Source organism: Tenrec ecaudatus, chromosome 4 (assembly GCF_050624435.1).
Source record: "Tenrec ecaudatus isolate mTenEca1 chromosome 4, mTenEca1.hap1, whole genome shotgun sequence".
Classification (NCBI taxonomy): domain Eukaryota; kingdom Metazoa; phylum Chordata; class Mammalia; order Afrosoricida; family Tenrecidae; genus Tenrec; species Tenrec ecaudatus.
Genome location: NC_134533.1, coordinates 97304774 through 97319689, shown reverse-complemented (window position 1 = coordinate 97319689; position 14916 = coordinate 97304774). Strand labels below are relative to the sequence as shown.

Below are 14916 nucleotides of genomic sequence, written 5' to 3'. Positions count from 1 at the left end.
ATTTCACTCTTAGATATATACCTATCTCCCAAATGCAATCATAAGCACATAGAACATGTAAATGATTGTTCAAAATATTTCTATTAATAACAGACCCAAACTAGAAACAACCCTCGTGCCCATTGGTGGAAGCCTAAACTGTGTGTGAGTGACTTCTACAAAGCAGTTTAAGAAAAAGCGTGAACTGCAGCCATGCAACAATATGAAATAATCTTATTAGTGTTATGTTGAATAATATATATATATGCATAGAGACACATATACATACCTGTATATAAACTTCATGGAAGTAAGAAAGTATGGCTACCAGAGTTGGACAAACGCAGGGTTATGCCAAGCAACGCATCTCGATCACCAGTGTAGCGTGCGGACAAGCTCTCTTATTCTCCTTCAAAACCAAACCAAACCCACTGCCCTTCGGTAGATTCTGGATGATCATCACCTCCTGTAAAGGCTTTCAGAGGCTGTAAATCATGTTGGGAGCAGACTACCCATCCCTCTCCTTTGGAGAAGGATGTTGCTGCTTCCTGAACAGCATTTCTAGGACTCCTTCAGTTATGGAGGGGATATAGCTATTTCTTGTGGCTCTAACATCAAAGCAGAGATCTGTGCAGCACAATGGATGGACCCAGGTTCTCTGGTTCCAGGAATGCTTGTTACTTTGTTGTTGTTCTCTGCCCCCCCCCCACTGTCCCCTTCATGTTGTTTTCTCATTGTCTAATTCTTGATGTCTTGATCACTTAAATATTTTATTTTACTTCAAAACTTCCACAAATCTTCCTTATTCTTACAGATTTCTTATTATTTTCATCCTAATCTGTATTTTAAATCTTTAATTCTCTCTTTTACATTTTACTTTTAAGTGTGTGGGCTTTAGCTTTTAACACCGTTAAGTGTTTTTTTTTTTCGTTAAGTGTTTTTTTTAACATCTTTTAAGTTTTTATGAACATGGTTTTGACTCAATACTACAGGTTCAAAAAAAAAGGTCCATTCAAAATAGTGGTTTCTGAGTGGATCGGCTGGCTAGTATAATTCAAGATGGACAGATGAGATTAAAGGGTTATGATAACTATTTTGGGGGATTCCAAAAGGTAATCTGGATATAATGGCTTATTAGGAAATAGGTTTACAAAAAGAGAAAGCTGCACTCTAGAGAAAAAGGCCAGGGGCGTTATATGAAGGATTTTGCTTTAGTCACATCAAAGTACCAGCTTGGTTCTTAGACTACTAAGAGCTGTCCAGTGGGAATTTCACTGGGAATGCTTACAGCCTGATGTTGCCTCTCCACACGTTTTGATATTCTTAAAACTGAAAGCACAAACAAGCTCACTGCCATAAAGTTGATTCTGATGCATCAAAACTCAACATTTAAGCGGAACATGATCTGAACCCCTCAAGGATGCCCACATGGATGTTTTTAAGTGTGGAATACTTGGAGGGAAAGTTAGAGAGATAGAAACTTTGTCTTCAGAACTGTATAAACTTAGATGAAGTCTATGTGAAGACTCAATAGCTTCACATTTTGATAAGCTCATTTAATAAAGGGCTCTGTTATAGTAAGACTTTTTACTTATCTTTATATACAATGTAATTTTTAAATATGGCAAAACCAATCATTGCTATCAGACATCATTGTCATAATTGTTGGGTAGTGAGAGTGGTGGTGAGATTTGGAATAGTTGCTATTAGACACAAGATGCTATTAGAGATGAGATTCATCTGTGGGTTTTAGTAATGTTATATTTGAGAACCTGAATATGGTTACAGATGTGTGCTAGGTTGTGGCAATTAATTGATATTTTTTGCATTTTTCAACATTCACACGGCTCTTTAGCAATTTACTTATTTTTTAAAATGCCCTTTGAAAATGAAGTTTCAGCCATTTAATAGTTATATAAATAGTATTTTGAATTCCTAGAATGTTAATTATGCCTTTTGTTGACCTTCATTTTTATTTTGTGTTCAAGTGCTTTACAAAATTTTTCCATTTTCCATTATCGGAGTACCTCTAATCCATAAACACATTGGGAAAAGCTTGGAGGAAAGTTGCAAATCTCAACAGGATAAGGTTTTTGATGCAATTTGATAATTTTCTAAACTATTATTTGAGAAAAAAAGGGAATGAGAAACCCCATTTTAGAAGTGTTGTGGTAAGTTCACATTTCTATTAAGAGATAGGCTATATTTCTGAATATGATAAAATGTATTATAAATATTTTGGGGGTCATTTTTATGGATAAAGAAATACATCCAGGCAGATGTTTTAGTATCAATTGAAAACAAGATCAGTTACATAAACCTTTTAAGAGTATATTTAAAAGTGGCTTGGGGGGGAGTATTTTCTGCATGAAACCTACTGTTTTACAAAGCCATGAGAAGAAGCAAACAGAAAACTATTCAGCCGAGTGACTGCATCCCCCCAAATTTAGCTGCCTTTCCACAGAATAAGGGAAGGAGCGACTTAAGCAACTGAAATGGTACTTCAACTTCCTTTTGATTTGCCGACTTTTGAAAAAGAGTTCTCGTTCACCTGAGACCCTATGGGAACAAGCTAGGAATGCAACCTAATGATAGGGACCTGAGGGCTGTTTGCCTTAATCAAAGTTGACAGACTTCCAGGAAGCAAAGGGTGGCACTGGCATTTTATTTTCTTCTTACAGTTTAATTATTGATATTCTTAATTTATATTGCAATAACAAAAAGCCAAAGAGAATAATTAAAACAGCTGTTATCCACACGCCATAAGGAAATGAGATATTCTTTGTTTTAGCTTTTTGGTGGGTCAGGCTTCATTTCAACTTTCTTTTCTTTTTTAATTTGTGTCTAAAAGATCTTTGTTGTTGTTTTCGCACACATATGAAATCCACCAGTTAAATGCAGTCTACCTGTCATGAGTTATTGTCAGACATCAGTGTTGCTTTTTGTCTCCTGCTCTGGTCATTTGCATCTAATAGTATAGAACCATATTCTAATTCCTTCACCACCTTAAGAAATAGCAGCTACAGTACCCCATCTAGAGTGGGCAGGAGTGGCAATAATGGGGGAGAGGGTATAGCGTGAAGTCTTGGCCATCAAAGCGAGGATCTTCAAGGGGTGGTGGGAGGGGCTGGCAGAAGAAGTTGGGGCTTGGCACCCCTAGGTCTTCCAGGACCGTCTTTGAGAACATGGTGAACTCACCGAGAGAAACGAAAGGAAGGCTACACTATGGTTCTCCCCAAATTCTTTTTTTTGTGTGATAATTAATGCAGGATCCCCTCGACTCCATTGTTTCTATCTGGATCCAGAATGTGATTTGTGCAAGAATTAATAAAGAACAACTAGTTGTGGAGTGCTTACCTAAAGGAAATTATTAAGAGCTCCATCAAACATAATTGGTACACACTTACCAATCTACACAATTTTCATACTACTTTAAAACTAGTCTGAAGTCAGTAAAAGCCTAGACAAGACATGCTCTGTGAGTCGGGAAAACCCCACTTTTCACTTGCTACCTTTGAATTGATTAATGTCAGCTTTCTGTTGACATAAATACAGGAATCAGTCCAAAAGTATTGCTACAAAATCAAAGAACTCTTTGCGAAACAAAAATATAAAAATGTGAAGCTATGGGTTCTCCACATAGCCTCCATCTAGGTCTACATATACTATCTATAGGTGATGCTTCCATCTCTCGAGCTCTGCCCTGACGAATTCGTCATGCTTCAATTTATACCACATCAAAATGTATTTTTGACATTTCCAAGGGACTGAAATCACGTTCCTTTTTGAGTTTGGGGAACACAAAGAAGTCTGGAGGGGCAGGATCAGAGCTGCAGGGTGGATAGTTTAAGGTTTCCCAATGCAATTATGCTGGACAGTTCTTGTTAGTCTCCAATAATGCGCAGGTGCATGGTTGTGATGGGAAAATAAAAATTTTCTCTGGACAACTTTCCTGGCCTTATCCTCACCAAGGTAGTGTTCCGTTTTCTTAGCACTTCTTCTTTATAGGCCCTTGTGATTGTCCTATGTCCTCTGAGAAAATCTATCAAAATTACACCTTTTGAGTCCTCAAAATTATTGTTATAACATTCTGAGCTTGGATCTCTCTGCTTTAAATTCATTTCCAAGAACTGTTTGTGGGAGGGTAGAGTTCCTTTAAACTTGTTGCAAAGTTACAAGATTTGGGAAGATGTCTACTTGAGTGTTGTTAAAATTTTGACATTTTAGTTCTGACCTCAAAATAGTTTTTCTCTCATAGCACAAAGCATATTCTTCTTGTTTTTTTTTGGAATGAATCCTAATCAGAAGACTTAAGGACATATTACCAACCTTATTTGCTGCCATTCATGTACTGCAGAGACAGATTTAAACACATTTTGTAGATGGATAAACTGGAACCCTAGTAGCAATACTTTGTGACCTACCCTTGTAATCTTACGAATTACTTGGGGTGAAAAGAGATGTAGCAAAACATCATCTAATTGTGAAAACTGTTTAATATTGTTTTCTATGCTAGCTCTGTACAAATACCAAAGCTTCAGGCAGAGGACAGCTTATTTGACCTTGAAAAACTCCTTCAGTTTTAAATAAATAAATAAAGATTTTAATTAAAAGAAGTACCCAGCGCAACAAATTTAATAGAACCAATCACAATTGTTGCTTTATTTATGAAGCCAATAAATGGAAATGACTTTGACAGCATGTCTAAAATGAATTGAGTTATATATGCTCTGAAAGTTCTAATATGAACATGTCCAAGTCTTGCCCAAGAAAAAGAGTTAGCGAAGGGAAATTTTTAGTGAGAAATGTAAAGTGGGACAAGTTCTTTTGACTTTCATTCCCTCTTAGTAGTAAGCACACAAAAAGTTCAGATTTAGAACTAGGGCACTGTGTACTTGCCAACAGGCTATACAGATGCACTGTTTCTAACTATTGAAAAGACTCCAGCCATTAAACAGATGGAAATACAATTAATAATACCCTGGCATACCAGCCAGAATAATTTTCAGCACCACCAACTTGACACTGATAGGGCACTGTGTTCTACAGAAGGGCTTGGGAGTGCAGGAGTTAACGTGTGCTACCGCTGATGGAAAGGGTCCAGAGAGAAAGCTGTGAAGGGCTGTTTCCAGCCTCAGAAGCCCCAAGGGGCAGTTGGACTCTGCCCTACAGGATTGCCCTGAGTCAGATTGGAGGATCGTGGACTTGGCCTTTGAGCTTTGCTTCCTCTAAGAATGAATATATAACAAAATGTTTTGCAAAAAAGTTAGGCCTTGTGAAACATTTTTCTTTTCTTTTCTGAACTAAATGACTATTTCCATTCTTTATTATTTTATTTAGGAAAATTTAGGTCATTTTAGGAACAGGAAAAAAGACAAAGCCCTCCAAACAGAAAGTTACATTAAAAAAAAGACACTAGCATGTATTAATTCCCAGTCATCAGAAGAATTTTTCCAATGTCTTTCTTTCTCTTTTGTTTAGTGAAATTTCTCACAAACCTCTTCCCACACTAGTTTGTGAGCTTTTAAAGGGCAGAAACTAGGTCATCTTCCTTCATTTCTATATTTCCAGAGTCTAGTACTGTGCCTGCTCCTTAACAAATTTTTGATGAGTGAGTGAATAAACGAATCATCCAAGATTTCCTTATCATGCCGTTTCCTCCGTTGTTCTTCTTAGGTGGAAAAATCAGGTAAGTATGGAATCTTTCATTGCCCCTCTTTCTTCACCCTTCTTAGCAGAGTGGTGTCTGCTCTGATTTTCGATGAACATAAATAGCCTAGTAAGCCCTGAGAAGTCTGAGGAGCTCTGCTTTAGGGTACAGACATTACCATTCACAGGACACTTAATTCTGGCAGGCTCATAAATTCAAAACAGAACTTACTTGCATGGGCCCAGGACAGGGATGGCAGGCCAGATGGAACAGTCATGGTTATTCATGAACCGAAGTCATGCAATAAATATCTCCCGGTTTCAATTTTCCATCATGCTGCATATCATCAGCTGGAGAGCCCACATATCTCAATGGCACTGCTTTCTTCACTCGGTCTCCACAGCCATGCCATTTTAAGCAAACTCCTTGTAAGTAACCACAATTCTCAAAGAGAGTATCTCTCAGAGAATGTCAGCAAAACTGGGCAAACATGAGTCAAGTGAAATTAGTCAGACTGAGGTCTACATACCAGATTTTATTGTTGATTCTTCAGGTGGCCAGTTTTTGTCAGATGTCCTACACCTACAGTTTGTCGAACTGTATCATGAAGGACACACCACTTTTCCCTTTATCAGGTTGAGCTCATGGAGCTCAATGGTCACATTTAGAAACATGCATGAGTGGATCCATTTAGAAGTTTAAAAGGATGGTATTCAAACGTTCTCTTGCGTCTTACCATTGTTACGCTCTGCTGAGCTAGGGCCTATGATCACGCTGACCCTATTGTTTATGCTTAGTTATTCCTACCATGGATCAGGATTTCTCATATGCAATTTCAATTCGACTTTTTCAATGTCTTTTGTATGAGATTAAAATATTTGTCTGCAGTGCTTAATTAGGCCTTACCTATTATCACCCTTAACAGGGAGAAAACATACTCAATGTCGAGTCTGACTTTTAACCTTTGCTGATCCCACATTTTGTGTTATCGCACATCATTTCATGACTATTGGGGCTGTCTCTAATTTGTGTTTATGATGAATAATCATGGTATTATCATGTCTGCACCAGTTTTTATACAAATATCTACTGTAGTTGTGGCATTATTGGTTCCGATAGAAATCCTTGCTTGACTTTTTTGGTGACTGAACACTGTACCAGCTTCTCTCTATACCAGGAACGTCTGATGGCGTCTATTTCTCCCCGTATTCTGCAGCACTCCCTCTTTCTCTCGCCGGGGTGTTCTTCAGGATAGCCATCCTACTATGGGTGAGGCGTGAGCATTCTTGCTGGATTCTCTTTGAGTTCGCCTAGGACTGATGCCGTTGATCATCTTTCCATGTGCTCACTGGCCATTTGCACGTCGACTTTAGAAAAAAATCTCCATTTAAATCCCTTGTCATGTTTTCAGTTTGGTTGTTTGCCTTTTGAACGTTGGCATGTAAGAGTTTTTTCCACATTCTAGATATTAGCCTCTTATTGGATAGGTGGATTGGAAAGGTTTCCCCCTATTCTATGGGTTATATTTTCACTCTCTTGATGGTTTGTTTTTAAAATGTGCTATTGTTTTGTGTGTGTGTGTGTGTGTGTTAGAGTGTTTGGTGGCACAAATGGTTAAGCACTCAGCTGATAATCAAACAGTTGGAGGTTTGAACTCACTCAATGATTCCATGGGAGAAAGATCTGTGTTTTTCTGTAAAGATGACTGCTCAGAAAATCCTCTGTGGCAGCTTCACTCTGTCACATGGGGTTGCTATGAACTCAGATCAACTCAAAGGCACCCAATAACAACAATCAAATATATACATAATGAAACATTTACCATTTTGAAATGCATATTTCAATGACCTTAGTTATATCTTTCATGGTGTATAACTATCACTGTTGCCCATTTCTATTTTTCCCCATCACTTTTAACCGACAGTGTATCCTATGCAATCCATTCGTTTTTCTCTCTATCTCACCCCTTATAACCTTTACCCCTATGCACTTATCTATACTAGACATTTTCATATAAGTGGGATCATAAAATACCATCGTTGTTCTTTTATGATTGACATCTCATTCAGGACAATGTTCTCAAGCATTTGCATGTTGAACCAGAATTTCCTTTCTCTTTATGACAGAGCAATCAGCAGCCCATAGTTTTCATGGGTTGCTTTTGAGAGAAGATCACCAGCTCCTTCTTCCCAAGTCTATCCTCTCCGGGCAGCTCGAAAGAAATGTGTCTGCCATGGTTTACTCAGCTGGTCCTTCAAGTACCAGTGCTATATAACTTCCAGCGCCGCCGAAACCAGAGTGTGCCCAATTTAGAGGTAGTGCACTTTGCAAATTAAAGACGATAGCTTTTACAATGCATTGCAACTGAACAGGAAGAAAACAAAAGTGTTCACAACTGGACTGATAACTAATATTGTGATAAATGAAGACAATATAAGTTGTCAACAATTTCATCCTATTTGGATCAACAGTCAACATCTATGAAAGCAACTTCAAGAAATAGAATCTATTTTAAAACTTAAAAAGTAAAGATGTCACTGAGTACTGATATATGCCTGACCCAATGTATGGCTTTTTCAGTCTCCTCCTGTGCATGTGGCATCTGGACAATGAAGATTGGAGCATCAATATGCTCAAGCTGAGATGTTGGCAAAGGCTACAAAATGTACTCTGGACTTCTAGAAGGGCAAAATATTCAATCTCAGATGATGCCCACTGAGTAGGTCTTAGAAGCCAGGATGATGACATGTTGGCTTACTTAGATATATCAACAGGAAAAACCAATTTCTAGAAAGGATGTGATATTTGGTAAAGGGTGAGTGAGAACAAGGAAAGCAACCAATGACATATATTGAGAGAAAAGTCACAGGAGACTCAAATGTGCCAGGTGTGCAGAGGATGGCACACTAGCATTCTAGTGTATGTAAGGCCAAAGTGACTTGCAGCTGGCTTGATGGCAACCAACAGAAGCAACAGCCTCCTGGTGTCCATCCATTCCCGTGCGGATGGGCTTCTGTGTTGCTTTCATCTTTCGTAGCGTTGCAATGAACAATGGTGTGCAAGCATCTATTTGTATTGTTGCTTTCAATGGCAATGTCTCTTGATACATGAAAGGTTTATTTTTGATGAGATCAAATTAGATATCATGCATTGTCTTATTCAAGGTTGTACAGATCTATACCAATGTGGCTTCCTCAGGTTTTTATAGTTTTTATAGCAGTTATCTGTAGGACTAGTTCATTGTGGGTTAATTTTCATTCATAATGTAATATAGGTATTTAGAAATATTCTTTTTAATTTGGGTTTCCAGTGATCTTGAGCCTATTGTTTCTTCATTACACGATCTTGGCACCCTTGTTGAATATAATTAGACATAGATGGCTTTGTTGGCTTCCAGACTGTCTAATCAAGACAAAAACAAAAGCTGTATAGAAGCCGGGCTCTTGCTGACATGGAAGATGCAAGCTCAAAGAGCACCCCAAATCCTCTAGTCCACATGTCACAAAGAGCACCCCAAATCCTCTAGTCCACATGTCACAAAGAGCACCCCAAATCCTCTAGTGCATACGTAGCATAAAATCTCATTGAAATCATTGACTTGATATAAAGTTCTCACACTTATAAGGATGGCATGATCATGTTAAAAATAAGGTACAAATAAGTCATTTTAGTTCTACAAAATGGAGACTGATCACGTCTTGAACATATTTGAAATTCAGTCATGAGGAAATCCTGTTATACAATGAAAGGAAATTTAGACTTATGCACCAACTCATCGAAAACAAAGAGACAAAAGCATTATTTTAGCCCTAAGCAACTGAACACCAGAAACCATACATCTGCGACTCCTGACTTTAATTGTCTATTTTTCATTTCTTGTATATATTTGAATGGTATCATAGCAACTGCTACCTGACAAATAAGCCAGATAACGAGCTATATAATACTTAGCAGTAGACAACTTCCATTTCATGTTTTCTTTAATATAGAGCATTTTCCCAAAGAAACACGATTCGGTTGAAGTGTCACCAAACTCTCTTGGAAGATGATGCAGTGCCCGCCGAGATCACACGGCTTATTTCCAAGAATTCTACTCATACCTCGAATCCCTGTGGTCTTCCCAAACTCTCTTTCATATGTTTCCAGGCAACAAGAATCTCTGACACGGACAGACTCGTAGCCTTGACATCAGTGGGAGCAGTGCTGGGTTCTGTGGGAAGACAAACGGGATCGTAAACCTTCAGTGGTGCAAGTTCCGCCGTGCAAAGCATCGCAACGGCATCTGTCAGGTGCTAACTTCCTTCCACCTTATTTTTTAAATGAAATGCTCCGGCAGCGAAGACAAACAAAGACATTTTTGGATTTCTCTACTTGGATCAAATAGCATCCATACTTTGCCCATCACACAGGCAAGTCTGTTCAGACACACAGTGAAGGTCTTTATTCTCAGATGAGCTAGGCCATTTCTGGGGATTTGAATTGTCTGCTGCTTCTGTCCGTCTAGCATAATGAGTACAAAGATTGGTCAATCTTTTGACAGTGATAAAAAGAATGTCTAAGTCAATCTTTTGCGTGTGTGCATTTAAAATTGATATATTTGTCTATTTATACTTGGGCAAGTTGCTTTACCTTTTTGTAGCCCCCAGTCCCCTCATCTGTAATATCAGATAAGTGTATTTACTGCATAGGTTTTTAAAAAAATGGTTTTATTGGCATAAGATTCACACATCATACAATTCAATCGTTTAATCATATGAAGAAGAGTTGTGGTCACCACCACAATCAACTTTAGAACATTTTCTTTTTTCTGCCCTCCTGGTTAGCTCCCCATTTCCCACCAACTTCCCGTGGCGAGCCCGGAGGAAATGCCTGATCCGGTTACTCTCTCGGTAGACTTACTTATCCGGGATTTCATACACAGGAAAACATGCAGGAAATAAAGACGCACACAAGAAAGACTCAAAGCAATAAAGCCCAACAGTGACAAAACAACTCAGAGAAAAACCTCAATCGAAAACCAGAAAAGCGTCAAAACTGGAACAAATTTAAAATGAGTCAAATGGGAGCTCAAATTTAAGGTGTGATGTTTCCACCTAACTACATCTGCCAGAATCCATACTGCGTAGATTTTTCTGTTAGTTTTAGTGGAATATTGCATAGTAAACGTTTAGCACTGTGTGTGGCACGCAAATTCACCAAATGTCACTTATTGTTGTTATTTGGGTTTTATTTTTCTCCCTCATGAAATCACAAATACAATAGAGCTCACACTTTATTATATTTTCCTTTTGTTCCAAGTGCCAAACTTTATTTCACTGATTACATAAGAAATATGTTAGGAAACATGATATTTGAAAAGCACGCTCTGACTTTTAAGATATGTACAGGTCGAAAGGAAAGTTCTTGAAGGTCTTGGTACTGCTGCTTAAAACTACTTTTCCATCTGTTTTTCCGTTCAGTGACATTTCTTACTATTTTTTCAAAGATGTACGCAATATTTGACTGGCATACATCAGGAGGTGCAGTTTATTTTAGACTCGATTCCATAAGAGGAACAAAAGACGCCTAGCTCTGACACTGCTAACTCATGAACAAGGGAACACAAACACACAAAAAATGAAATGGCAGAGTGAAAGCCACACACTAGTTCAAACACTTTTGTGCTGAATTAGGAAAAAACAAAAACAACCAACTATAAAAATATAGAGACTTTGAAATAAAGCCTTTGCCACCAGTAAGAATTGAGTCTAGCCTGCTTTTGAAAATACGAGACAACAATACTGTGGTGACAGCGCTCTAAGTAAAATTTCCCCTGTCCTCTCAAAGGCTTGGCTGTAGTCATTGGGGGGCGGGGGGTGGTCTTATAACTACTTTCCGAGATTATTCTTTTTCTAATGGAAAGGGTCATATATCTGAGAATTCTATTTGATCATTAATAGAGAAATATAGAATAATAGAGAAATATCTGTCAGACACTTATGTCCCTGCTACCATAAAGAAGGCTCCAAGCGTGCATGTTTTCATTGCGCAGTGGTCTCCTTGGGATGCAGTCTTCCTTACAATTGCATCCTGTTCTGTTGCGCTAACCCAAAGTGCTTGAATCTTCATACAGACGCTGACACACCTTCTGGTCATGCTATACGTTGTAAGGGCCCATCCTGCCACATCTGAATATCTTTTATTACTTTGCTCAGTGGCTTCTCCTAGCCTATGTTCCAGTTCCTATTGTATATTTATCCAATTTCAAAAGATACCCCTTGGGGAAAGTTTCTATTTCATCCTACAATCCTGTGTAGAGACTTTCAAAATCATTATTTTTTCCCATTGTTCTTTAGTGAGCGTTGAAAGTCTTGGTTTTGCAGTAAACAATAGGAAATGCAGATGTTCTAAGTCCTGCACCACCTGATCTCCAGGACTGAGCATATGATTTCAAAGTAAACCACATTTTGGATATCATTTCCTCTTCAGCAGCAGTCTTGCTTCTCTTTCAAATGAATGCATTGCAGAGATGTGTGTGCCAAATCCCTTCTTTCAGCTTTCATATTACTGAAGCAATTACATCTTTGTCAAAGAAGATTGCAGGGGGATAAATAATTTCTCAAGCACAAAATATGTGGTTGGGTGGCAGCCTTTAGATCTTTATCTCTGGAGACAAGAATCATTTTTTTTTTCTATCAGCTTTACTGGCACAACACCAGTTTAAGTATTCTCAACTAGAAATAGAAAGTTATAAAAGAAGTCAACAGAAACATTTTTGAATCTTACTGCCCCCAAACACCTTCTAACGGCTGTTCAAAAGTTCTGAGGATTTCTCATCAGGGTCAGACCCACGCTGGCATTTCACAGTGGCATTCTCAGGGGTTGAGGAATATGGGTGCGGCTTGTTGAATGTTGTTGGCGGATCAAGAGCTCAGTCTCTTTTTAGCAGTCATGGGACTATCAATATTCTTCCCCAGCACCACAATGCAAATGCATCTTTGTTTCTAAGGTCGTCCATGGTCAATGTCCAAGTTTCACATGCAAATGATGCAATAGAGAATAGCATAGTTTGGGTGAGGCCCACCTTAGTCCTCAAAGTAACATCCTTGCTCTTCAATACTTTAAAAAGGTCTTGTGCCGCAGATTACCCAATGAAATACAACTTTTGATCTCTTGACCACAGCTTCCATGATCATTGATTGTGGATCCAAGCAAGATAAAATCCTTGACAACTTTAAGCTTTTCTCTATTTATCATGAAGTTACCTATTGGTCCATTTGTGAGGGTGTTGGTTTTGTTCACATTGAGTCATAATTCACACCAAGGGCTACCAGCCTTGGCCTTCGTCAGCAAGTGCTTCAAGTCCTTCTCACTGTCAGCGAACAAGGGGTGTCGTCTACATATCACAGGTTATTAATAAGCCTTCCTCTAATACTGATGCCTCATTCTTCTTCATATAATCCAGCTGTTTTGATGTTTTGCTCAGCATCCAGATTGAACAAGTATGCTGAGAGGGTACAACCTTGTCACACATCTTTCCTGATTTTAAACCATGCAAGACTCTCTTGTTCTGTTCATAAAACTGTCCCTTAATCCATGTACAATTACCATTTTTCTCAAAGTTATCCACAGTTTATCATGGTTCAAACCATGGCATAGTCACTAAAATACTTGTAAACATCTGTGGTAGTTATATAATCTGGTGTCAACTTGAAACTCTTAAGAGTGAAGGAGTGGAGTTGTTGTCTCCCAGGTCACAGCTTGATGACCTCATTTGGAGATGCTACAGAGATAAATGACTCACTGAGGCTAGGCACATACTATCTGCTTTGTCTCCCTTCAAGATAATCCTGTTGACAAGTCACATGGGGCTACGCTGATGAGTCAGAACCCTGGAGCTGGAAGAGCCATGTGGACACCCACCCAGCACTGAGATGCTCCACTGCCACTGGATCCACAAGACTTTACACCCAGTGGTCCACGATCTTCCTGCATTCAGCATCATTACATGTGTTGCGTGAGCCTGAAGAGGAATTTATAGACTGGTATTGGACATATGGGCTAATATTGGATTTATGGTCTTGACCTAGACTGGGCTGGGATGTTTTCTTAATATACAATTGCTCTTTTATATGAAGCTCTTTCTTATAAACATCAGTGTCTATGAATTTGTTTCTCTAGTCAACCCAGACTTTCACAATACCTTTCTGTTATTCTCTGCTTTGAAACCAGCAATGATATTCCTTGTTCGACGTACTTTTCTGCATCTGACCTGAACTTCTTGCCAGTTCCCTGTCCATGCACTACTGTAATCATGGTTGGATGATTGATTGTAAGTAAGAGTGTACTAGTGTACACTGCCAATGATGTCATTCTATTGTCTGTGTGCTGTCAAAGACATCATTCTGTTGGGTCACCTTTCTTTGGAATGGGCATAAATATGGATCTATTGCAGTCAGTTGGCCAAGCGGCTGCCTTTCATATTCTTGGCATAATAGAGTGAATGATTCCAGTGCTTCTTCAGCTTGTTGAAACATTTCAAGGGGTATTCCATCAATTCTTGGACTCTTGGTTTTTGTTAATGCCTTTAGTGAGGTTTGAACTTCTTCCTTCAGGACCATTGGGTTTTGCTCATACTCTACCTCCCGAAATGATGGAATGTTGTCAGATTCATCTTGGTGCAGTGACTGTGCATCCTTTCCATAGCCTCTTGATGCTTCCCCCATCACTCAATATTTTGCCTACAGAATGCTTCAATATTGCAACTTGAGGCTTGAATTTTTTTCTTGAGATCTTTAAGTTTCACATTGCTGAGCCATTTTTCCTCTTTGAATGGCGAGAGTAAATCAAACAAGAAATGGAGAGCTATTTTTAATTTATTTTACCTTTAGATGTAAATAGAAACAGGAATAGACTAGACCCATGTCGACTTGAATTAGAAATGTTAGCATGTTAAAAAAAAGTAAGAAAGAAAAGAAAAGATCACCTCAGACAATTTACGTAGGGACTGTTTATGTACAGTGGAAAATGTTCATGTGGCTCAAAAAAATTAATCCTCAGGCAAAGAAAACTTACTAGACACATAATGTCTGCTTTGTATTGGAATTAGCTCTTCTGTCTTGGCATCCCATTGTAACTGTCCAATGCAAAGGTCACGACTAAAGTAAGTTTTAAGTTATTTGGATCAAGGGTCACAAAGGAACAGGTCATGTATACATTTAAGTCATGTTTTTTTTTCCTAAATGATGTGCTAAAGCAACTTAGGTCAACCTTTTAATTCTAATAAGTCACATAAATATAGAAAAATT

General features: G+C 38.4%; 1 protein-coding gene across 1 annotated transcript in view; it reads right to left on the bottom strand.

Annotated features, from left to right (window-relative positions):
* Positions 1-14916, bottom strand: part of CNTN5 (contactin 5) — a 557068-nt gene that overhangs the window by 44327 nt on the left and 497825 nt on the right. Inside the window, exon 20 of the mRNA XM_075547810.1 lies at positions 9730-9839. Coding sequence (XP_075403925.1) covers positions 9730-9839 — 110 coding nt within the window. The remainder of the gene's footprint in view (positions 1-9729; positions 9840-14916) is intronic.